At 42.9% G+C, this 27,315-nt stretch overlaps 1 protein-coding gene across 2 annotated transcripts in view; it reads left to right on the top strand.

Moving 5' to 3' along the window:
- Window positions 1–4,606: 4,606 nt before the first annotated feature.
- The window catches only part of LOC135236089 (roundabout homolog 2-like), a 124,952-nt gene continuing 102,243 nt past the window's right edge, over window positions 4,607–27,315 (top strand). For both annotated transcript variants that reach the window (XM_064302270.1, XM_064302269.1), the window contains exon 1: window positions 4,607–5,119. In XM_064302270.1, the coding sequence (XP_064158340.1) occupies window positions 4,966–5,119 (154 nt within the window). In that variant the 5' untranslated portion in view covers window positions 4,607–4,965. The remainder of the gene's footprint in view (window positions 5,120–27,315) is intronic.

Genomic DNA, 27,315 nt, shown 5'->3' with positions numbered 1-27,315 from the left:
CAGCAATCACTTCTGACTAGGAGAGCAAGAACACAACAACAATATCAGTAAACATGTTGCACTCGCCGGTCTGTGAAAAGAAATCCACGACAGTTGTGAGAGTGAACAGCTATTTCAAGGAACCAAACGTGTAAACCTTTTTCACGTCCTTCCAAACGTGAGTGCGTTTGAGAGAAAAGTACAGACATCACAACGTTTTTACTGGCTCTCTGTACTGCATACAGTTGACACAGTGGATAATGGTACAATCCCTGGGTCTCAGATGAAAATGTGTAATTGACATGCTGTAATATAGTCTCTATAAGTGATGTCTAACGATGGTGGAGGATAGCTGTTTGTGTACCAGCTGAGTTGAGGGAAGGGGCTGTGGAGTGAAAGCCAGCTGGCTGCTCCAGTGTGAATGGGTTAGGGTCGGTTACTGGCGGCTCGTCTCAGCGCTGGTGCTCACTCCAGCTGTGAGGACCAGAGCCCACAGGCCTGCCATACCTGGAGCCGCTACACCTGGACCCATCCTCCTCCTGACGCCCAGCTAGCCCGCTGTCTCCATCTCCTCACCCTGGTCCCTCCAGTCTCCCTCTGGAGACCCTCCAGTGCAGGCCATCGGTTCATGGGACACCCCCCACCCCCGCCCCCAACCCTAGATTTTGAGAATTTTCATTTTGGGGCTCAGTGCAGCAGCTTCAGGAATCGCAGAATCCAAACTAGCATCATTTTGATAGGTCAGTGCCGGTAACCCATTTTTTATCTTTGCTATTTTACCATTTCAGGGGTTGGATATGATTAATCAGCAAAGGGTTCACCCTGCATCACCATGCAGATGAATTACTGTTGCATTGTATGCATTTTTCAGCAGGAGGATGCGTTTTTGTTGTTGGTTTCATACTGTTAAATCTCTTTGCCGTAGGAAGCAGTAAATATCCTGTGACTTACAGTTTTGAATGCACACTCCATACCTCACTGCGCATCGTTTTGTGACTCAGAAAAATGGAAAGAGCTATACCTGAGGGAATCTGTTTATCGTATTCCAAGAAGAGTTCCGTCTTAATGGCCCATAATGCCGCACACTTTGTCTTTCCCTGGCAGCCGCTTCAAATAAAACAGTCTAAAAGCGCTTCTGAAAATAAAGTCTTTTCTTTGTTCCTGTGCCAAGCCTTTCATGAGCTTGCAGTTTTGTCAATATTCTGCTACAGTGTGTGCTTCCCTGCTAATTCAATTGAGCTAATTGCAGCATTTCAGAGAGCGAAGAGAGAGCCAAAGTAAATGAGAGTTGGATCGGAGATCTTGTTCGCCAGCAGGTGAAGGAACATACAGAGCGTTCCTCTGAGGCTTTGCAGTGATTTCTCTCTTCGCGCCCCCTGTTAGAATCCTTGTTTTGACACCACAGAGTGTAAAATAAGAAGGGGCGTGGATACAATCTGTGACAGATGCTGAGCCGGCAATATTCTTCTTCCAGGTGAGGTTATATTGGGGGAATCGTTTTGAAGGTTGGCGCTGTAACTGGTGGTGAAACAGACAAATCTGCTTCAGTACCGGGACAGCTACAGGAGTGCACTGTCAGCTACAAACATAGATAATATGTAAGCTGAGCTTGTCTAGCTCAAGTGGGTTGAGAATCTCAAAGGTACACATTCCTCTAAAAAGACAGGTTCATAGTTCTTAAATAAGATTGTTAACGGCAAAGCAACTAAAAATTAAGATGTGTTCCATTCTTAAAGGTACTACATGAACTTGCAGCTATCACAGCTAATATTTTTTTTTATATTACCCATAAATGAATGAATGAATAAATAAATAACTAAACAAACAAATAAATAGCTTAGAATTTCATCAATTTCCATAGCACTTCACCCAACCTTTCTTGCAGAAAAGTCTGGGATGTTCGGCTGCAGTGTACATGTGGAAAGTTCCACTTCCTATTTGAGACGGTCGCGGGCCAGGGGGCACACTTTGGCCGCACGTTCACCGTGACGGTGACGGAGGAGCTACACGCCCCACGGATCAGGTAGCGGAACACGTCTTTTCAGCCCGTGCCTGATTCGGGCTGCAGTTCTGCTCAGCAAAAAACATCGCTGAGGTCTTTTGAGGCCGACGCCCAGAAGGAGATTAAACTCGCGATCGATGCAGCCAGGCACGCCTGGGATAAAAAGTAAATCTAAAGAATGAAAGAAATAACAGGAGGCCGTTCTTTCGGAAGCGGAGAATACTGTGAATAATTATATTTGCGTTGTGGGAAAGGAGAGGAATAGGGACACTGCTTGTCATATTTTACATGGTAATTACCTGCTTCTCTGCCTTGGCATTTTATCACGCTGTTTTATGGAACAGATAAAGTTTAATTCAACAGCAGAGATAATGAGAACGATAATATAGCGGGCATCTGTTGTGTTTTAATTGCTTTTATTGGTGACTTTATGAATCCTTCTTGAACAACAGCATCAATTTTTTAAACAATCTCTGTGCTGATTGCAGTGATACTCGAGGCTAGCAGATAAGCATGTTGGCAGAGACGGTTTATTGTAAAACCATATGTTGTTATTTGTGAGACATCTCAACATAAAAAGAAATGAAAGTAATTCCATGGTCATGCTTAAATCAATCTTGGAAGGGGAAGGGAAAACATGCTTTTCTCAGGTGACACCATCTGTACCTGCGTGGCCAATTTTCCAATTCTAGTTGCGGTATAACGAGACCTGTGAAGTTAATGTGAAAGGATGACATTAGATGCAGCACACATTCTGCACCTGTCCGGTACGTGCAGTGACTGAGCACGGTAATAAAGTATTCGCCTTGCTACACGTGACTTTCAAATCACAGAATCACGGACTTAAGTCACGTATTCTTCCACTAGAGAAGAGAAACACATCGATATGTCCACAGAATCAGGCATGTCTGTGTTAATGGATGTATTGCTCTCTCTCTCTCTCAAATTCAAATTCAAAATGCTTTATTGGTGCTTTATTAGTATAATGCTTCATATTTTGAAATACGTATTGCCGAAGTGCAATAATCAATCAGAATTATAGCAACAATGATGAAAGGAATAGCAACAACAGTAAATATGAAGATTCAAATATAACAGACATAAAATGTATAATACTCTCTCTCTCTAAACCTATTCTGGACACCGCTGGGTGGACTGACTGACTGCTTATAGCCGTAAATGAAGTTGAAACTGTGGAAACACCACACCCACGCATATATTGGTGTACCTACATATCTATTGATCAGTCACAGCGGGTCTATATCTTCCCGCATATTGGGGCAATTAAAACTCCAGAGTTGATTGACAGGTACCAGCTGTCGTATAAACGCACAACACCCCATAAAAGCACCGGGTACAAAACGTCAGGCCCAAACCCCCCCGAACCCCCTCCAGGGTGCAGACTGAGGCTGGTCACGCCGACATTGCCTGAGGGAGGGTCCCCCATTGTCCCAGGTGGTAGGGGGAACGTCCTGGGACGGGCCACGCTAATACTGGGTGTCACGCCGATTTGCCTCAAATGGGGGTCCCCCGCGTGAACGTGACTAATCTGAGCGATTCCCGGCACCCCGCCAACTCCTGACGGAATGTGCCTCCGGAATGACATCACACACAGGGCGGGCTCTGCAGACTTCAGGTGTAGTGTAGGGGTAACAGGGTACATACAATATACACAAACACCACAACACCACTCACTCACACAAACACTATGTGCTCTCTCTCTCTCTCTCTCTCTCTCACACACACACGCCCCCCCCTTTGTCTCTCTCTCACACACACACACACACACACACATGCACACACATGCACACTCCAACGATTTAACACTTTCAGGCAAATACTGGAGCTCTGCTCCACCAGATATGACCTAGCACAGATCAGATTCTTGTTTTCTCTTAGATATGAAACCAGATGGGAGTAACTTCCTTATTTATTCTTGTACATTCTTGTGTATCTTTATTTTTTTTAATGACATCGTGAGGCACATCAAGTCAGTTCTTTGCTAAATATTGTCTTGGCTTAGCAGGGACAACATGGTATATGGTTTTGATATCTATTCCTGTTTTGTCCTGTTGTGTGCTAATGTGACAGTGATTGAGCTTTTTATCACGTGCTGCTGCTGTACGTCTATTCTGCTCAAATTTCAGGTGATATTTTCTGGACAAATAAGTGTAGAATTTCAAATGGGTTCTGAAAAATCATAATGATGGAGCTTTACAGATCTTTAATAGTTACATGCATAATGTGCTGGTGAATTTGGGATAGTGTGTGCAGGTTTACAAGCATTAATGTGTGTGTGTGTGTGTGTGTGTGTGTGTATGACAGTGGCAGCACACTCCTTCTGTCTTCCTGTTCTCCACACATGATTATTAATTTGATAATTAAGCATTTATTACCAATAGCACCTGGTCTCTCTCTCTCTCTCTCTGTTTCTCTTAGTACTGAGACCCCCTTGGGACACTGTCATACACTGGAAGGAAGCTTGACGATGGGGAGAGAGAGAGGGGGAAAGAGGCAGCGGGGGGAGAGGGAGCATATGTGAAAGAGAGAGAGAGAGAGAGCGAGAGAGGGAGAGGGGAGGGAGAAAGGGAGGGGAAAAGCAGCAGTCGCTCAGGAGGGCCGGCACAGAGCTGGATGCTTTCACACCGCAGAGGTGCCGTTGTCTCCGTGAGGACGGCTCCCGCCCGAAGTTATGCGAGTTCCGGAACAGGAGGAGACGAGCCGAGCGCACGCCGCAGCGGAGGGACACAGCGGCAGGATGTGAACTGGCAGCTCCCCCCCGGTGAGAACCGCTCCTCAGAACCCGACTGATCCACGGGAAAAGTTTGCTTCTGCTTCGAGTCTCGCGCTGCCGGACTTCATTCCAGAGCCCCACCAAAATCAATCCCCATTTTAAAAACAGAAGAGGGATCACCAATTACACCATTACTTTGACTTAAATAAGAGAGGGGGCGAAAGATCCTGCCCTGATCGCTTGAGCCAAGATGCTGCGCTACCTGATAAAGACGCTGCTGCAGATGAATCTGTTCGCCGACTCCATGGGTGGGGAGAACGGCACCGAGCTCCTCTCCAACCTCACCTCCAACTTCTCCCTCAGCGGCCCCTTCCTGGACCTCGCCAACGTCACCGGCTTCAATGGTGAGTGACAGCCGCTAGCCTCAGGCTTCGGGACGCGCTGTCCCGCGTCCTCTCGTCAGAGTCACCGACAATCAGAGCTGTGTATGAGGAGTTCATTTTTAAAAAATATGTTCTTGCGTACGTTGCTTCTCGCTTATTGGGATAAAGACCTATTGCTGTAGATGCAGTCTAGATATGAGCTGTAAGGTTGCAAGAGAGTTCATTGTGAAAATGTATCACATTTTGCACTGGAAGATAAGCATCTATTGCAGGCGAGTATCTCAGTGTCTCAATTTAAAAAATAAAATAAAAAACTTTTTAAACAGTGATTTCTTCAATGAAATATTTTTCTTAAAATGCTTGACATAGTTATTTATTAGTAATAAAAGAGGTCACCTGATATGTTTTTCTCAAAATTCTTCACACTTATTTGTAAGTTTATGACAATTTGTTAGTCATAAATAACTTCGGAAACAATCCTGAAACCCTTGCAGAACTATTTCTGAAGAGGTTGACCTGAAATATTATAATACACCAAAATGTTACTGGCGAGTCATTTTTATTATAAATCTACCGTAAGAAATTCACAATAATTACAACCAAAACTTGACTTAAGTTTCACATTGTCATTTTTAAATCAATGAAACAGAATTCTTTTCAAAATGTGACGCATAATTTTATTCAATACCAGACACTGTATGACTTATACCTTTTAATTCTTTAATGACTTTTATATTGAAATATTGGACATTATATTCATGGATAAATCTTACCTCGTATTTAAGTGGTTGCTGAAAAATAAATACGCTTATTTTGTCATTAGCCACCTTAGTTTTTGACTGTTTTATAGAATTTGGTCTACTCCCCTTATTGTCATCCTCTTAGGTTATCACACAACAGACTTGATGGTTATCCTATCATGACATTATCTCACAGAATTCTGGGATTGACAGATGATTGGGGAAGAAATATGAAGGAAGTAATTTACGTCACTGACTTTCATGCTCAATATCTGAGGTCTGTAATCAAGCTGAGCGAGATTTTAGATTGAGACATCTTTCTTTGAACAAGGTCGCGATGTGTCATTGGTCAGTGGTCTGACATCACATTGCAGCATTTTTGTTCTTTCTTTCTTCTCTCTCTCTCTCTCTCTCTCTCTCTCTCTCTCTCTCTCTCTCTCTCTCTCTCTCTCTCTCTCTCTCTCTCTCTCTCTCTCTCTCTCTCTCTCTCCCCCTCTCTCTCTCCATTCTCTGGCAAGTCAAGAACGATTATTTGTTGTTCCATCCGATGGTAATTTGCAGCTTGTCAGCGGCTCTCAGGGCAGATTGATGGAGTTTAAGGAGGAAAGGAGGTGGCAGGGGGTGTTCTCAGAGGAAGGCACGCAGGGGCTAATTTGCTTTCGGAATGCAGCAGAGGAGCCGGGCTTATCTCAGCGGGGGGGGGGGGGCATTGCCGCCGTTGATTCTGTGTGATTGAGCTGTCGGGGGAGCTCTCCTCCCTTTCCCATCAGAAGCCAATGGTGAAGGGAGACAGAAAAGCAGCAACACTCACGCTTTGCTCCAGACAAACCCGACTGTGTCGTAGCGGAGGGCGAATCCGCTGGCAAAAACACAAGCGGGAGGGAGGAGGGGGGGGGGTGAGTGGGGGTCTTTTGGGAAGAGTGTTACTTTGCACATCTTGAATTACAAAAGATTGAGTCAGATCTTGGTGATAAAAACACTGAAGGATTTTCAAGGATATACTACTCGCTTATTCATATTTTATGATCAGTGCTTGATATAGTCGTGCAATTAAAAAATGAATATTTTTAAAGTTTTTATGGATAATTTACTGTATCTTAGATTTTTACATCATGAAAATGTAATTTTAAAGTGTACAGAGAGTTACCAACAAAATTAAATATTCCTCTCTTGATTGGTGGTCAATTTGCCACATTAAATTCCATTCCAAGAATTCCTAAATGTTTTTATTAAATTTAAATTTAAATTTTACAAGAACACTACAGCTCTGACTATAACATGTTACGACTTCAGCCAGTTGTGAATACTTCATCATTCATGAAATATTTCATTTCTTGTTTGTGTCTCGTCAAACTCCCCCCTCAACATTGTGCTTACAGTTACGTTTGCTTATCTTTATTATAAACATACGCTGTTTCAATCGTTTTATTCATGATTTCCGCTTTCTACTGCTGTTTACTTTGACATATTACGCACTTCTTGGAAATTCATGCTGGATAAAATCATGAATAAATGTTAACTGAAGACAAAAGCTATAAATATGATAGAAGGAAAAAAAAATGGTGATTGCATGTTGGTGCTATAGAAGTGCTGGGGCATAAAACGTTAATTTCTTACCCCCTGAAGTAAAACAAAAAAAAGCAGCTGCCTGTGAATTTTAATGAATGAATTCACTTTAGTTTAGTGTATCCGCTTGTGTCGGTCCAGTTGCCGTGGCATCGGTCCAGCTGCTGTGGCACTCCCATCTGGAGCCTTCCAGGTAAAACATTAATGTAAAATAACAAAATTGAATTTAGTTTGACGATTCATAAAAATCTGAAGAGCTTGCTGATACTCTTGCTTCACAATCTGATGTCGAGGCCAAGATTGAACTAATGAATACCCAGTGCTGTTTTAAATTATTGCTTGCCGTTGAAAGCAGAGCACCCACCAAATCTCAAACCTTTTTTTTTTAAATAATTGGGACACAAATCTCCTCCTGTGTCAGAAGGACTGATACTTTTCGTGGGAGTAATCAAACCTAAGCCCCCGTCCCCCCCCCCCCGCCCCCCCCGTCCCCCCCGTCCCCAAACCCGGTAAACTCCTGCGGGGGTCTAAATGAGGAAGAGGAATCAATAAAACCCCATAACTAATTCAAGAAATAACGGCTGATTCGCTGCGGCAGAATGTGCAGATGACCTTTTCGGGGTTCAGTGGGCTGATGTGCAGTTTTGGGGGCCCCCTTTTCCACATTCCCCGTGACTGTGCCTTGCTTTGGGTTTACGGGTCCCAGCTGTCTGGCTGATGAGGCTGTTTTTTTATCCAGGTAGTGAACGATACATACATCTGGGTCTCTGATGACATCAGTCCCTGAGAAAGCATTTGATTGGGCACACCAATATTTTGTTTGTCTGTCAGGACCTATAGACTAGATGTATGCATCTGATGGCCTTTAACTTAAGTTTTCCAAGTATTCTTTATGCTTTTCTCTTTACTTGGCTCATGTCAACTTTTTTAATTACAGTTTTTCATGGACATAATGCAATTGTTCTTTTCTTTATTTGTGTGTTCTATGGCAGGATATTCTTTGGTTTTGTTCCAGTGTGTGAGTGTATGTAGGAACTCATGCATCTATGCAAGTGTGTGTAAGCTTGCACTTATTTGCATGTGTATGAGTGTGTGCGTGTGTGTTTTGTGTGTGTGTGTGTATGAGCATTTGTATGTGTGTGTGTGTGTGCATGTGTGTGTCTGTGTGTGATTGTGAGTGTGTGTGCGTGTGTGTTTTGTGCATGTATGTGCATGTGTGTATGTGTGTGTCTGCCTGTGATTGCGTGTGTGCATGTGTGTGTGTCTGCGTGTGATTGTGTGTGTGCGTGTGTGTGTTTTGTGCTTGTATGTGCATGTGTGTGAGTGCGTGCATATGTGTGTGTGTGTGTGTGTGCATGCATGAGTGACTGGCAGTGTCTGTGATGCAGGATGTCAGTAATAACAGTCTCAGCTCCCATCTGTTTGGCTGCTTTAAATCTGTATCCTGGCCCACCATCAGCTGTCAGCATAGAGGGACCCTCAAGATTAGGGACATCTCTTATTTTCAGTCCTGGCATTGGGTCCTGGCAGGGCCCGAATCCTCTCTTCTTTAATTGGCAGTTTTTGGGGGGGGGGGCTATGCACAGCATGTTGTGTGACGTGTTTGCCAGTTCCAGTCCCTCAGAGCTCATGTGACAGTCTGCCTGCTGGGTTGAGGTTTGTTCCCAGAACCCTGGACCTTGCATTTCCTTCCTCCGCTCAATATAGATTCAATTTAGTTAAATTTTTATTATAGCGCTTTGGATGTGCCTGTGGTAGTCTCATTTTATTCAATCCTTTAAGATTACTGAAAGATATTTTAACTCATGAATGGAGAGGTTGTATTCATCATAACAGTTTCCTCAGTTCCCTGCACTCACCCTGCATTGCGTGTTGCAATATTTTGTTACTGTCGTTTCTGTTCCAGATGAATCACAAAATCAAATCACGCACAAATATTTTGATATAACACTTTTTGTGAAAGCATATCCTATTTTCATGGGTGCCACCAGGGTTTTTGGGCCTCATAACAACATCTCACATAGGGCCCCACCACCCCAGAAAATCCCATGTTATTTTGTGAGGGCCCCTGTCGGTTGGGGCCCTTGGAATTGTCCTAAATTTTCACCATCAACATTCTCAACGGCAATAGCTGAGTACAGTTCATTGCATTATTTTGAAGAACGCTACACCACAGTTCAGTACACTGCATTACAGTTTAGGAGTTGATGCCTTAACGTAAGAAACAAACCAACTCAATCACTTACGCGGGGGCTGCTATGCTCCCCCCCCCCACAGAGCAGAGACCCACAGGTGAGACAGATGGGCTTATGGTGTCTCAGCGCTTCCTAACTCAATTTGAAGATGTACCACGATTCCGACAGAGAGAAAATTCAGTTTATTCTCTCCTTCACTAATAGCCCACTAGCCCCTCCTTCTCCCATCCTCCTGAGACCCAGCAGAAAAAAAACACAGTGTGAAGTACTTTAATTTTCTGTTGACGATATGCAAGTGTTTTGAATGACAAAAACATGTTATAGTGAAAACATTTTCAAAAATAGTATTTATTGTGTGTTGAATGTCCCTTGTAGTGTAGGTTTCAGCATAATAAAATATATGTGTAGTTCTTGAGATTAAGACCAGAGATTCATGCCCCCTAATGGGCAGACAATGAATAGGAAAATGGAGTGCAAATTTAGTCCAAATCAACAGTGCAGTGTAATGAAGTCTTCCTCAGAAACTGCAGTCAGCTGTAATGCAATGTACAGAGCGCTCTTTGAAAGTACTGCTACAAACTGTACTCAGCTGTAATGCAGTGTACTGAACCCGTATTCAAAGTACTGCAATGAACTGTACTCAGTTGTAGTGCGGTGCATTGAACTCTTCAAAATACAGCAGTGCACTGTACTCAGTTGTAGTGCAGTGGACTGAACACTTCTTAAATATTCTGCAGTGAGGAGTGATGCAGCTGTAATGCAGCATTTTCCATTGTAATAAACTTCGCTGTAATCCACCAGGAACACACTGCTTTACACTTACCAAATATTTCCCATGTATTTTTCTCCATGTTCTCTCTGGGGATAATGCACTCAGCCTTTGACATCTCTCTCTGCGTGCGTCATTCCCAGAGTCCTCCTCGATATTATAATCTCCATCTTCCGCTGAGGTATAAATGATATTTTGATTAGATATCTGCCATGTTCCGGCAAATTACTGTCATTTATATTCCAACGAGTAGAAGCAGAGAGCTCTCCAGCTTAATCAGTCGGGTTGTCACATTTCCACGCTCGCTAAAATATCCAGCGCCCCCATGCTAATCCCAATTCTAACATCCCTCCCTTCTCAGCCACCTTGTGCAGGATCATGTGCGCTAGAACATGGCCAGAAACCTGAAACAGTCGAAATCAATTTGCGCCTGCAGGTGTGAATCTCGCAGAGACGGGTTGCTGAGAAGGTTGATTGGGATTCAGTGCCCTTGAGGATGACAGGAATGCTTATTTTCCCTCATTGCTTAGTGAATCTTTTTTTTTTTCATTTGAATTGAAGGAATAGTGATTGAAGGTGCATTGATGTGGGATCAACTTAGAAAGAAGGGTGGGTTGCGTTTAAGGTTTCGGGCGTTCGTATCGAAAGGTGGCCTTGTCACCTGATTAGCCCAAAACCCGTATTTCAGACTGGCCCTATCAATACTGATCAGAAAATAAGAGCACATTTCAAGTTTATTTTAATAATTAAAAGTCACTTTTTGTGCCACAGCTGGGAAAATATACTCTTTTTTAAAAACGTTTCAGAATTTGACTCTGCCGTAGAATATTTGAGAAGCGTATATGTGTGTGTCCATGCGCTAGTGTGAGACTATGTTGCGTGTACATTTGTGTGTATATTTTTTATTCTATGTAAGAGGTCAAATTTCTGGCAAATTTGTATTTCTCATTGTTTTGCAAACATGTCAGTTCAGCGCCTCTGTGTGACCTGTGTACCTCTCAATAACGCTAACGCTCGACAGCAATCAGAGAACAAGATGCTATGAGTGACAGGCCTCATAAGAAAAGACAATAATGCACACACACACACACACACACTTGCATGGACACAGGCTCATTTTACACCCTCAGTGCTGTCGCCTTTCTTCAGGTGAATCTTTAAAAACGCAAGCTGTGATTTGACTCGTTTGTTTGACAGCCACACGGTACTGTGTGCTCGTTCCGTCAGCACAATTTTTAACTCAATACTTTGCGGCAGGGGAACACACATTATGTCATAGGATTTGCTTTGATGGAGAAAATGGATTAAGCAGCTGTGTAAGAGCCCAGCAGAGAGAGGTTTATCCAATGCGGCCCGCCGTAGGACCCACCCAATCACCCAGGGGGAAAAACCGCTAAATAAGCACGCAGTCAATGAAAGTAGGGGCAGAGTGTGTGGATGCCCCTGGGGGACGGGTGGGGGAGGGGGGGGGGGGGCCTGGCAGGAAGAGGGTATCTGTCGCGGTCTCTGCTCCCCGCCGCCCCTCTTCATTGGATGGCGAGCGGGTTCATTCGTTTCTCATCCTCTGACACAGGTCAGTGACCTTTCGCCAGGGGGGCGGGGCCTCCGATAGCCTTCGGCATTTTTAATAGAGTCCGGCCTTTTGTGCTCGGCATCTGGCCCCGAAGCATTGTCATTCAAATCAGCGAGCTTCTCCAGACCAGCGCCGAGTGTCCGTACACAGGGGGCAACACCTGTACTGCACCAGGCTACTGGCCATCGGAGAGAGGCGCTTGCACACGGAACGCACACTCGCGCACACACACACATACAGGCACACACACGCACACAAGCGCACACACGCACATACAGGCACACACACGCACACTCGCGCACACACACACATACAGGCACACGCAACGCACACTCGCGCACATACAGGCACACACACACATATACAGCCACACACACGCACACTCGCGCAGACACACATAAACTCACAGAATTCAGTTCAGATATGCTGAACTAGCAGAATGTGTAATATGCTATACAAATATTATTGAACAGTGTAATATGGAAAAGAATGCCTGTGCTTGGTCTCATGCTGTATATATACACACGTTCATGCATACATACAGAGAGGGTAAACACACGTATATGTGCATGTACATGCAAACATAAATCTGCGCTTGGATTGTATCCTCTCTGACACGTACAGGCGCACACCCACACCGTAACACCAACCGCAGACCACAGCCAGCCAGGAGCGCTTAATGCACCGAGCGAGGCAGGCGCTCCTTTTCTTAAGCGCTGGTAATTTAAGCAGAGAGAGCCTGCCAGAGGAGCAGAGGAGCAGATAGGTGTTAGATGTGAGCATGTCATGGATATTCATGCGCGCTTGCCAGCGCCTACTTAACGAATCAACAGCCCCCTTCCAGGCCTTTCATTCATTTGGTATGCCAACAAGGACAAAAACAAAGGCTTATCTCCGTTAGTGCACTTATATTTGAGAACATGGCAGCATTTCTTCCATGGAGCACACTGCTTTTTAAAATTTGGAGCGTTCTGAAAGAATTGGGGTAGGGCAGCAATGTTGCCAGGTGACTGTCAGCCCCCAAAATATTCCTTCCATTTTTGATTTGACTCCCATGTAAATTTGTAAGACCCCCCATAACATCATTTTTAAAACTTCCATATGATTTTTTTCCCCTCTGAAAATCCATGCATTCCCCAAAATTCCATGAATTGTCAGATAAATGTCTAGGGAATGGGATACTGACAATGTGTGAGTGACAATGAAAAACACTTAGATCAACCAAAAACACCTGGAAGCATAAAACCTGTCAGGATAACATTCAGCTGTAAAAATCAATGGGAGGGAGTCTTAAAAAAGCATGAGTCAAAAAGGAATATCTCTTGACAAAGGAATCTCTCAAAAGCCCCCAAAGGAATCTCTAAAAAGCCCCATAAGGAATCTCTAAAAAGAAACCCCTTTCAACTGAGATGTCTTCAGGCTTTATCCAGTTGACTTAGGTGGACACAGGTGCGCATCGTCAGGCAATCAAGCCCCAATCAGCCCCACCTGCAGGATTAGGACGTGCACTCAGACTCACAGAGCAAGGGAACGTGCCTCCGGCCAAGATTACTTTTACGTAAAACTCTTCTTTTTGTGTTATTGTAGGTAGAAATGGGGGGGGGAGTGTGCATTGTTTGGGTTTGTTTTTCATTAAATGTGCATTATGAACTTAATTCTTCTCTACCTACAATTTATTTTAAAAACTACAGGTGGCCTAATACGTTTGGCCTGTACTATACATATATTTCAACCACTTAAAATAACTTAAAGCATAAAATGCTGTATGATGTTAATAATTTCCAAACAGTAAACATTAAAAAAACAACTTGCCTTGCTTAAATGTTTAGAATACTTTGAATATTTAAACAGACTCATCTCCATACTTGAGTACAGTGTGAAATCAAAATGTCTCAAACTGACAGCCTGCAAGTTACATTGTGTCACACTACATTTCAATTATTTATTCATCATTGCCACAGTTGTGAATTGTTAAAGATATGTGGATTTATATTACATTACATTACATTATAGGCATTTAGCAGACGCTCTTATCCAGAGCGACGTACAACAAGTGCATAGGTTTCATGATGTAGAGGCGCAAAAGAAACACTAGAGTGAAGTAATGATCGTAGTGCCAGAAGTGACCACATCGATCAAGACTCCAACCCTGTAGAGTAAGCTGTTATACTGTTCATATCATCTGTACCAAATGTAGAGATAATCTTATGACAATAGCAAACTATCAATCTCTATGTTGTATCTTGACTCTTCATCTTTTAAATGAGTGTTGTATTATTTGTACTGTATTAATTTCTGTCTCTTTTCCATTGCTGTGCCTTTATCTGATGTATTACTCTTAAGGTAAGTTATTTTATTTCACAACATTTTTCAAACACACACACACACACACGTGCACACACACACATTACCACACACCCCAGCAAAAACACGGCAACTGAAACAGGCAGCTGTAAAAGCAGTTAAAGCTTGACAACGCATCTGAAAGATCACATCATGAATCTAGTGAGGTCCATGAATCACAGACTTCATACAGTCATCAAATGTAAGGGGCATACGATGAAATATTGACTTTGCAAATCATTAAATTAGTCAAAAATTACTGTGTCCCAATACCTATGCTCACTTGAAAATGGGGGACTTGACTGATTGAATAGCATTGCTGTAATATAGTTCAACACACATTAAACAAAGGCGATGAAATAAATGTAGACATTCTGAATTTTGCCTCATGGTCCTTGTGTGATTAGATAAACAAATGTGATTAGCACTGAGGAAAGGTGCACCATTAACACATCATCTCCCCTCCACGACACAGAGGAAGGTTAATGGAGCTCAACTCAACACCTCTCTAATCAGCTCACACACAGCACCAAAGCCAAACTAACTTCTAGCACCAGGGTAAAGCATTCTTGTTTTTGAAAGGGCTTTTATATCCTGAAAAAGAATGGACTGACTCATGCAGTAAATGGGAAGTTGGGATGCATGGAGATTGAGGACATGTAATTTATCACTCTCCCTCCCCTCCAACACACACACACACACACACACGTCACCTTCAATCAATGCCTGGGAGAGGAGCTACAAATCCAGTCAATAAGCATTTCCCAGTTTAACACTAATTAAGTCATTAAAGTCCCAATCGTCAGCATCTGAAGGCCCAAATGCCCCCAGGGAGATGAGGATGCAAGAGAAAGCCCTGCTGGGACCAGCTGCACAATACAAACACACACACGCACACACACACACACACACACACACACACACACACGCACACACACACACACGCGCGCGCGCGCACACGCACACACACACACACACACACACACACACACACACACACGCACGCACACGCACATGCTCACACACTCACGCACACACACATACACACACACACACGCACACGCACGCACACACCAAAGAGATTATTTTGTAGCCTTACAACTCATAGATGACCTCACAAACAGTGAATCACATGCATATCGATTATTGCATTTACTTGCTTGAAATGACCTGTGTTATGTTGTTTACCCCTGAATTTCCGATCTTTAAAACTTTCCCATTGGTGCACTGTAACACTGTTCATAACTCCAGGGGGTTAGGGGTACAGCTGTGAGGGCATGTCTCCATGAGCCCCACGGCGGGGAAGGAGGGAGAAGCAGGCACCCGCAGGACCGTGTAGTCGGATCAGCAGGTCGCTACGATGGCTCGCCTGGCCTGAGTGACATTTCTCAAGTTATTTCTGTCCTCCTGGAGATGCCTATTTAACTGTCCTCCGCTTTCAGCCTGCGCAGGGGCAGAGAGAGAGAGAGAGAGAGAGCACGGGCAACCGCTTCCTCCCTCTCTTTCTCTCCCTCTGTCTTTCTGCCCCTTTCTCCGCGATGGAAATTTAATATGTGTGTTACGATTGGAGGCTATATCTCCGCTCACTGGCTACATTAGCATAAAGCTATTTATTAGCCTGATTTCTCGGCGATGAGAGAGAGAGAGAGCCGCGTCCCGGTTTCCGGCTAGCAAGGGAAGGAGCCGGGGTGTGTCGTCATGGCAACGGTGCAGGAAGCGGTCTCCGAGAGCCGGGCGTGTGGCAGAATTTCCGCGGTCCATTTACAGGGAAAAGAGCGCAGTGCCGAGGAAACAAATTACCTCAGGAGAAAAAGGGCAGAGAGCACCGTCGCAGACCGGCCCGTGCTTCTCATTCAGGGTCCAGTGAATTTCAGCCATGGGTCCCAGAGCTGATTTCATATTTCAGCCTGGTGTTCAAGTCTGTGGGCTGTAGCTGTGACATCTGAGTGGGCTCAATAAAGATGTGAACAGAAAGAGGAACCTTAAAATTGTGTGTACCTCACGGCATGTATAAACAGAGTCGCTGTGTTCTGTGCGATTGTTTGGGGAGCCCTGGTTGGTTTAGACCAGAGGCTCAACAGCACGCTACCGCCACCACTGAGAGCTCAGCGTGGCGGAGAGGCCTGCTGTGCGCTGTTAAATCCCTGCGAGGTCTCTTATTGGTAGGCGGAGATTTGTGATTATACGATTGAGGTTTCATTATCAAAACCCTGATTAAAGTAGGACAATTAGACAATTATGGTCAAATCTGAAGGGTCAGTTTGATTGATTAAATCAGGTTTTTTTTTTTTTTTGCTTGTTGACATTCGGGAGGATCAAAAGCAGAATCAGCTTGAGCTTCATCAAGCTGTGACTGTCCGTGCAGCTGTGCTTGAATTTACATTCACAATAAACCACATCAGCGTAGACGCATGCATGTATTAACAAGATATCAATCAGTTCAACACACGCTGGGGATTCTAGTGAAACACTGTTTAGTGTAATGTTGGCAGTCACATCAAGTACCAGACCAGTCAATTAACATTTATATGTCCCTTATTAACCAAGACTATATTGGCTGAAAGAACACATTCTTAAAATCAAGCAGAGCTTACAGATTCAATCAAACTGCAAAGTGCTTTGTCTTTAAGCTTGACTGAAACTACTAATCAAGCAGTGCTTGCACACAACAGCGTGGGTTTGAAAGCCATGTGATAAAGGCAATATGTACATGTGCCACACAATTGAAATACAGTCTATTTTTTCAAGAGAAACAAAGCTCAAGTCATATCTGGTGAAAACTCAATTCAGTTAGGATGAGTAAGTCTGTCTCCTTCGTTTTTAAAGGTGAATGTGCTGCTTTTTCCGTGTACAATTAACACCACAGGGGTGAATGATGTGCTTTTACAGACTCCACTTGTTGGCACAACTACATGAGTTGCAGCTTGAAGCATATGATTTTCTGAGCACGGAGGCAGTATGGCAGACAATACACCGGATTAAACACAGCTCTTATCCTTTGCTGACTGATAACAGACTAGCCTTCGACCAGAACAGCTCTGACTATAACAGCTCTCACAGATAAAAGCAAGAATTCAGAAAACACCAACAAGAAAAGCAACAATAATCACATCTGTCATTGCCTGGTTCAGGGAACTGCCTGAAAACTTCTGCAGATTTTTTGTTTGACCACAGGGAGGCGACAGTCATCCATTTCCCACATTATTTATGTGTTACTTGTGATCTATAATGGATTAAAAAAGAACTCAAATTGATGTTATTGAAACTCATTAATTTGCTCTTTAAAATGAAACACTAGGAAACTTCTTATTAAAGAAGAAGGTTAGAGGTTATCACCTTAAGATATTCTACAACTGATCACATGGCAGTCTAATTATCACATCATTGGCCTGGTCTTTAAATTACAGACAGAATGAATAGGGAATTCATAAAGGCAGGTGTAGCGGTTACTTGAAGATTTGATTGTAGGGGGCATATTTACTCCCTTTCACAAACACAGCATAGGTATTAAAATGCTTCCAAAGACGCCATCTTTCAGGTTAAATCTTACCAAGCTTGCAGCACTCTGAGGTGGCTGGATATCTACCTGTAAAATCAGAAATATAATTATAATTCTTTGTTTAGGATGGCACACATTCTTTATAAAGTACATATAAAACGGATTCCCATGTTTAATTTTTTCTTTGAGACGATCCATATGGCTCAAAGCCTCATTTGAGATGGTTGTTTTTGCTTTACTTACCTCATCGGTGTCAGATGAAACAGCGGCAATAATATTGAAACAATATTTTGAAAGCTTTGTAAAACTGAAATGTTAGTTAAATTGCTTTCATGTGTTCTTTTGATACAGTTAAGATAGCCTGCATCAGATTTTTCATAAGTTGAATATTGAATCAGGTTAGGAGTTACATATTCATGCCATTACTGTCTTCACCATATTCAGTATATGTAGCATTTGAGACTGAGAAAATTAAGCAAAGCAAACCATGAATAAACAACATAGAAACCTGGTATTTGACCCATTTTATTGTTTTCTAGTCATGGTATTAGGAATGTGCAGCAGGGGTGCAGTTCATTAGGAAATGAACAGTCTGATTGTTCTGTTCTGGGCCTCAGAGACATTGCAGTAATTAATGGATATTTCTAATTCATTAGCATTTATTCACCACAGAGAGATAGAGAATACTGCATCTGGAATGAACAAACAGTGAGGAGGGCAATGTTTTTGGAGTCCAAACACGACTCTATATTTTTCACCTTCATCTATATGAAGACGATAAACATAGCATCTCAAATAAATTTTTGACAGGGCAAATTATATATTAAGTACAAATTCCTTGATTCTGCAGGAAGTATTATTTTCATAAAACAACACCAGAGGCTCTGTTCTCATTTTAAATGTATGGGGTGGAGGCGCTGGTTGTTCGTTGGGGAGGGGAGGGCATTCGGTGCCTTCGTGTGGAGGGGCGAATGTCATTCTCTTAAATGTTACGTTGGGTACATACTGTCTCTCAGAAATTGCTCTTGTGCATAATATTTGTTCATGGGAACCTTTTGTTATTTCCCCTGTGTAACACCATCCTTTATTTACAGTGAAACACGAAACAGAAAGGGGACAGCGGTTATGTGGGGGCTGGTAGAGTGTCTCTCTTAGCGAATCTAAATTTATCATCCTACAAAGTCAATTACGCTATCAACCTGAATGTTTACACTTGAGAAGAGAACCAACAGAGTCAAAGCTTAGGATGACCATAGGAGACCCCAAACCCCAAGTAGCCCATCCCCAACTGGAAGGAAAATTCTGATTGGAGGATCATGTTTATCTACTCATCAAAGCTTCTTATTACTGGCTGATATTTTCAGAACCACTTCTCTCACATGCTGGGCTAGACGATCACGTGAGAGAACGAACTCCACACTGGGTGACTCCCTGCTATTCCTGCATTTTATATAGTATATTCAATAATCCCCTTAGACCGAAGAGAAGCTAAGTACTGACTGCAAGGACTGTGAAAACAGCGCCATCTAGTGGTTAGAACAGAGGAGATGAAAACAATTGCTGTGTTCAAACAGCTAACTATTGTATATTCCATAGGCTCAACTGTCAGACTGGCATAAAGCAATATATGCCTATATAGTGATTGAATATTATTGGCACATGAACAAGGGGCTGCACTGAATGATACTCTGGGACTTTTTTGACAAAGGTGAAAAATTGTACCAAATGTTGTGCAGACAGCAAAACAATACTTGTACTAAGCACTCTAGAGAAGTACAGAGGAAACTATACACGACTGGCTTAAATCAAATGATCAAGTTAAACACAAATCTTTTTGTCTTTTTTAGCCTTTCATTTTCTAAAAGCCCACACTGCTGAAAACTATTTCTTCATTATATTTCCTAAAAAAAACTGAACATTTACTGCCCTTCACTATAAAGAATATATGCAGTTTTATGCACTGAAAACAGCACGTAACAGTGTGAGAGCTATTTCTGTCAATCAGTGTCTATGCTTAATTAGTGGCAATTGATGTAGATTACTGGGGCAGTGCTATGTGTCTGACAGGAAAGCTCTACCAACCTCTTGATTGAGGCATGACTGAATTGTAGGTGAGAAAACTACCCTATATGAACTGGTGTTAAACTGCATGTCACCATTGGTTTATTAGCCAGCTAATCTGTTAGTGATACATAACATTTTTTAGAAGCATTAGCAACACTATAAGTCTAAGGGTGAACCTGGCTAACACTATTTCATTTGAATCTATTCTATCCATTCAAAACATTGATTGGCAGAGATTAGTAGGAATAGAGAGTCAAAGAAATATCTAACCTAGAATGATAAAAAGCCAGCCATCACCACAAAAGTGCAAATGGTGCTACACACTTCTACCAGGACCTCTTGGAATATCTGTCTTCTCTTGGGAAAGGTGCTCCTACCATCCTGCCAAAACGAGGGTTTTCCCCATTGTCAATTCAAAGCTGTTTTAAAGAGGAAAAGACAGAGGATTTTGTTTGCCGCAATCCAGTCACACCTTCTCCACGCCTGCATACACAGGTGAAAAAGTAATGTAATCAGTCATAAATGTTTACAATTATATGTAAATATGGGTGCCCCCCCTCCAACCCCCCCACCCCACAATATGCTCATGCTGCTCTGTATCCCTGTGATTAACCACAACATTGGCTTTGTCATAACAGAGCACTCAGTGATCTGGGTAGAATATTAAAAAATGTGTTTCCACGCATCTATTTTTATTCCCTCTTTTGCTAAAGGCTGATACTCAAATCAAAGAAAGAAGCAGTGTGCATTTTATAAATGAGTCATATTATTTTGCTTCTGGCGGCTGTTTCTTCAGAAATTGATTTTAATTATGTGGCAGTCACGCTGAAATAAGCAGATTATTCTGCAGATAAAGTACTGGATGGCAGCACTTGTGCTGGAGAAAGAATACTAAAAGTCTTCCCACTTTCTCCATAGATCAGTCTCAGAAAACAGCAATGGATTTTTACAAAACAAATGTGTAATTGAATTGTTTTTTTGTTTTTTTTCGACTCATGATAATGCCAAAATTCTCTCTTCAACACATACATACTTTATAAAGTGATCTGGATTATCAACATTGATGGCCATTTTAAAAATAAGACAGGACTTGAATAGTTATTCTGTGCCAGAACTGAGCAGTTCTACTTGATGAAGAGTCCATGAAAATACTAAGCTGAATTTGAACTGAATCTGATCGCAAGGCAAATGGAAACTTGTAACTTCTTGTAATTCACACAAAATAATCAGTGCAGTTTTGCTGATATATCTTCTGTGATGTGCACAGAAGTAATACACTGCCATGTTAGAGGTGGAGCTCTCAAGTCTTCGGACAGTAAGCAGTAGGTGCATTTGCACAGAAGCATACCCTAATAGTACACACGTTTCACTGAAAAGATAGATGTACACCCAGTGAATATGCCACTCAGAAAACCGACATGTATACAATGTAAAATGCAACTTTTATTGGACAATATGATGCTAATTTAACTGTTATACATATTAAGATCCATGAGGCCCACAGGCCACAGGTAGAGAAATACTGTGATAAACACAAGGAAATATGAAAGGAAAAACAGCAGGCGATGGGTGATTCTGAAAAGCTGGCAGGCTTATTAATCACAAATCAGATTTGAGGCCATGGTCAGTTTTTAAAGGTGAGTTCTCTGCCTCCTTGTTTCATTTGCTGCTGCCACTGTCCGCAGAATACGGTCATTAATACGGACAGCTCCATTTTCTCAATGTTCTCTCAGGTTCGGGCAAACAGTATGGAGGTGACATTGCTGTTAACTGGCTGATGCTTTGGCCTTCCCCATTTCTTTACCACAAATAGCTTTGGACTTTCCCATTCACTGGGTCCTGACATCTCCTGGCCAAGGTTTCAGCTCTGCATATTTTCACCTCATAAAACATTGCATCATTTCACTTTTTTCTTACAAAAATCGGGAAAGAAATCCACACCTCTCAAATTCCCATTTATGCCCACGCCTGCATGTCAGTAGCACTGTAGTTTAATCGTGAGCCCGTGGCTGTTTTACCCACTTAACCACCACAAAGTGCTACAGGAGAGCTAGCAGTGATTGGTACGGAGCTGTGTCTCTCACATGCATAAAATTGTAGCTCATAGGTATACTCCATGTTGTTGGGAGATTCTCCTTCAGCAGTAATCCTGGCTGAATTAAATCCATGATAAATTGCAATGATTGCGATTCGCCTGATTTAAATGTGATTTCTATGCTGGAGGGCCCAGCCTGCAAACTGGGTGTGATTAGTATAACCCACACGTTGAGACAAGTGCAGAAAAACAACATTTTTTGTGTAGTACTGTAGGTGGCGTAGAAGGGCTGGATACTTCAGACGTTGTCCTGAAAGAATCTGTATGTCTGACTCACTGCGGCCAAATGGGAGGCGAAGGGGAGCTGATTATCTTGGGCTACTCCTCTGCTTCTTACAGCTGAGGTGCAACACCAAGACTGAGGGGGGAGTCTTGCTGCGGCGATGACTTTGGAAAGCCTGAAAATGTTATCAGTGGACTGACAATACTTGACTGGTTTAAATCCATCATCAGCGATATCTTTAATTTAATGTTTTTTAAATTGTATGTAACTTACTTGGCTTATAATGAATCAAATATGTCCACAATTGTTTACAGATTCATATTTTTATATCCTGTTCATGTCCTTGGCTTCTGCAATTACTCCTTGCAACAATTTATGAAGTTCTTGCAGTTGCCATGAACTACCACCTGGGGGCAGCTTCAGACTAGACAATATTTTTCAAAAATCATCAATGAATGTTCATTTTGGCCAGTAAGATAACATGTATCTGCATAAATGCCAAGGATGCTATACATCATTTAATGTTTATATGCAAATTTCTATCACACATTCAATTATATAAGCCATTGGTGCAAATATGACTTGGCTTCATTTAAAATTATGAGTTTAATGTGCAGAATTTAACATAACCACTAGGGGGCAATGCAAGCACGCTGCATGTGAAAATCAACAGCCGTCCTGTCAATGAGAGGCATTTCATGCAATTTTATCTCAGTTTTCAAAGTGATTGTGTGAATCACTCCATTTGACAATATGTCTTTGGGAATCTTAAAACCATAATAAAATTTTCTTGAATGATGTCATTTTCGTGAAGCAAAAATCTGGCCATTATAGTGTCCTTTTCTGCTGTAGGTGAATGTTAGATTAAACTAAACAAAGATCATGGACCTGCTTGCTTGCCAGTTGCTGTAGGCTACGCATTATTGCAAATCCAATATGCGTTATGCCTGACTTCAATCTGAGCATACATACCATGTCAGATTAATTCAGAGTTGCCACTGCTCTAAATCTAAATAGATTTGCTCTCTTTTCTATTTGCCTCTCCGTGATGTGATCTGTGATAAACGATTTCCCTGTAGTCAGTGGCTGTGCTTCTGTGGGGGTGACCAGTGCATTAATAAAAGGGGCTGCTCTGAGCTGTAATTAGAGAGGTGCCGGTCAGGACCAGGGCTTTTGTTTGGGGCATTTATTGGGCAGGTGTGGGGGCGGATGTGGCTGATCCCCCCGTTTGTCTGCGGAACACACCCCTGACGTCTGGGAGTGACCCCCTCTGTCCCTGCGGGGGCTCCCCTGATCAATGGATCACTCCTCTGCCTGGCCACGACTAATAACTCACTGGCACGAATCTGCTGTGTCACTTTCACGCCCTATATGTGCATACAATGGTGAGTGTGTGTGTGTGTGTGTGTACGTGTTAGTGTGAGTGTGTGTGTGTCTGTGAGTGTATGCGTGGGTGTGTGTGTGTTAGAGTGAGAGTGTGTGCGTCTGTGAGTGTATGTGTGGGGGTGTGTATGTGTGTGTGTGTGTATGAGTGTATATGTTTGTGTGTATGAGTGTGTGTATGGATGTGTATGATCATGTGTGTGTGTGAGTGTGTGTATGAGTGTGGGTGTGTATGTATGAGTGTAGTGAGTGTGGGTGTGTATGTATGAGTGCATATGAGTGTGTGTGCTTGTGTCTGGGATGGGCCATTTTCAGCAGTTCCATAAAGCACCCTGCCCTTGGGTGACCCGCTGTCAGGGGGTGCAGACTCACCCCTCCGTATCCCTGACGGGACGGGTCTCAGCTGCGGAGACAAGCGGGGCAGCCATATGGCCCCCTGAAGTAAAATACGGGGCCTCTGACACCCCTCTTAACAGGGGGCGGTCACGGGCGCTCAGGGGGCTGAAAGCTACGTCCATGAAAGTGCAGCCCCACAGATGCACAGCCCGGCACAGGAGCACTGCGAGACAATAACAGAGACAGTGCCGCCAAAATCGCCACGGTGCGCCAAAGCGCTAGATGTCCCAGTGTATTCTTCTTCTGTGTTTTTCCTGAGAATGTTAATTTTCTTGAGTGGGTGTGCTTTTGCACCACTCTATGTCGCTGGAAAAGGCATTCAAAAGCTGTGAGAACAACGCCCTCGGATTGATTCTATTTCATCGTGATATTTTCCAATATCAAACAACCCAAGCTTCAGTCTAATCAGCCTTGGATTAATTACATTATGCGCAAACAACTGAAATGGACCAGAGTGCTGCATTTACAGTGTATGTTTACTTCATAGTACTTGCCTGGTGAAAGCATTTCTGTGGCCACAGAGGGACCCTGAAGTGGTGGCAGAAAACATGATGGCTCCCCTACTGATATTTCTGGAATGGCAAACTGGCTTGTATTCTCACTTAACCATTAAATCCCTTAGATCCCTAATTACATTATTTTGCGGTTGTGCCAAACCCGGAAAATGTGCAAGCGCTCCTATTTATTTCCCATAATCCGGCACTTTCTCTCTTTCCCCGTTGGGTCATGAAGCACCGTGCTTTTTGCTCATGGCCTAACTTTCATTCCGCGCACGTGCCCGCGCTCCAAACGAAACCGCTTCATTAAAACGGCATCACACATGGAGTAGCGCTAATTCCGTCTCAGCCGCCCGTGCCGGTAATCAGCGAGCGGCCCGCCCGCGCCGCGGCGAACCCGCCGGATGTTTTTCTGTACCGTTTACCGACGAAGCGAAGCGCGGAACAGACAGCCCTCCTCTCTGCCAGCAACAAGAGGTGGAGCGAGCACGCAAAACTAATTTTTCCCTCAGTGGTAAATTTTGAACAGCTAATTTATTTCGGTGCATTCACAAATAACCCCGAATGGGTGAGACTTACGAAGCACTGGCAGGTAAAAGCGGAGAGGAAGAGTGCAAATTGCAGTGCAAATGTAATTCCATGGCAGTCATAGGTTTAGGGGGACGCGTGATGATTGTGGATTTGCGTGTGAAGTGAGAGCTAACCTCATTAAAGCCTCATTGCCGAGATTCAGAATGCAGGAACAGATGTGCTAGCAGTGCTCATGTAGAACGAGGCTCATGTACGCTAGGCCTCCTAAAACATCAGGGAGAATCAGCTGGTGTGTGGGGAGCAGGGAGGGCAGCAAGCACGAAGGGAAAGATTTACTAGATGCATTTGATTATCCCAAAATATATCAAAATCATCCAACTGGCTTTCTCACTTATTTCTAAGACTTACTTCATGCTGCCATTTTAAATTTCCATCGTAATTGACTTCAAAATCCACCATTTTTGGTGGAAACCATACACAGTGGCGACCCTGTGCTAGGAAGCTAACCATGGCTAGTCCAAGAATCCTGGGATTCTGGGGCTAGGGTCAAAGGGAAGCTTCCCAGGTGGCAGGTGAGGTCCTGGCCCGGGAGGACCTCCGTGCATACAAGATTCGTCTCCGTGCAGCTGGTGATTGGATGCTTTAAACAGGACCGCTTTTCTGAGTGGCCAGAGTCACTGGATGACTGACCAATCAGAAACGTGAGACCACGCTGCTTTGTCAGACTTGTTTTTGCAATAGTCACACAGAGGCCATGAGAAATTGATTTTTCATGTATTAAAAAAAAAAAAAACAGAATAGCATTCCTGTGGGGTATTGCTTCTGTTATTTTAAGAATGAAGACTGCAGATAAAGCCAGAATGGCTTAGCTCAGCAGATTGAATTTGACTCTTGGAAGCAGTTATTGTTACTCTGCTGTTCCCTCGAAGAAAGCCAGAGAAACATATCTCCATTAGATAACTTTTGAGTCCAAAGAATTAGGGTCTGTCAGCAATTTTTTTGTGCTTTTCTGTTGGTAGTCAGTACTTTCTCTGAATTAATGTAAGGCTTGCAGTGCAAAAAATGTATTTGGTTGTTCATAAGTGCAGACTATTGCTTCTTCAAAATGAAATTTCTGATACCGCCTTGGAAACTGCTATAACTTTTGGTTTATCGAATTACCTTTATAGCCCAGTCTGTGTTGGGTGACCTGCAGTGGTTGTACCAGTTGTAGATTGAGTAATTAAAGTTTTGGCCATTTTGTCTATACTGACTTTCCCTTATAGAGCCTTGGCTGAAGCAAATGAGTGATGTGGAATCATACTATTCATGATTCCAACAAAATACTAGAAAATACTTGCTAATACTATAAAAAAATAATGATATAAATATGTTTTGCCCACCCAGCATATCAACATTAGACTTACAAGGTTTTATAAAATTCTAGTGGTACATCTACAGAATTATAAATGTTGTGGCAATTCAATAAATAGCACAGAAACATGCAGTAGTACTCATCTGAACGTTCCCATGACTGAAAGAATGTTCACATGCAAGTAAAGGATCCAGAATGTGCAGGATCTAAGAAGATGATAAAAAAGAGAAAGATTACAATAAAGTGCATTCATAGAAATCCGGTGTAATCTAAAGAGAATTTGGAAACGAATGTGAACTAAGGTCTTTAAAGAATTCAGAGTTTGAAGATGAATCCAGAGAGTGTCCCTTGCTTTGTAAAACTATTGGTCTCTCTTAAGACAAAAGAAGGATGGAAAATAGGTCTAGAAGGCTAGTTTCGTCCTGTCTTGATATTACGCTTTGGTTTGTGGAGATTCTGAAGCACAGAATGTAACAGTTTTGTCACTATGAGCAGTTTTATACAGCATGAAAATAGGACCATTTCCATTCTTCCATTTTTTCCCTTCTGACAAGCAAAGAGATGTCAACTACGATTGCAATGAATGCCTGGGACAGCTAACCTCTCCCATGGCCGAGATGGCATTTTCTAGGCTCAGTAATCGGTTTATAACGTGTGAAAAGCAAACGGAAATATTCGCCAAAAGTTTTCCTCCACAGCACAAATCTGATACGTTGAAAAAAGGCTACGAAAGGACTTCGGAAGCAAAGCGTTAAATCCCACCCAGCAGCGAAAGATAAACAGAAAAACATTTCTGTGGACAAAATTTACCGTGGAGTGCGCGAGAAAGCTCCGGTAAATCCCTGCTCTACAATTATGAGAATGAAACGTTAAACCGGGCCAATCCAGAGCGACGAGTTGATGCTGTCACCCCTGGGCCACAGAACGAGACGGCAATCTCCGACCCTGTTCCCCCCACCCATCCGCCACTTATCTGAACTAGCCACCTG

This window comes from Anguilla rostrata, chromosome 12, assembly GCF_018555375.3.
Source record: "Anguilla rostrata isolate EN2019 chromosome 12, ASM1855537v3, whole genome shotgun sequence".
NCBI classification, from domain to species: domain Eukaryota; kingdom Metazoa; phylum Chordata; class Actinopteri; order Anguilliformes; family Anguillidae; genus Anguilla; species Anguilla rostrata.
The sequence above is the reverse complement of the archived record's forward strand: the minus strand, read 5'-3'. Positions and strand labels throughout refer to the sequence as shown.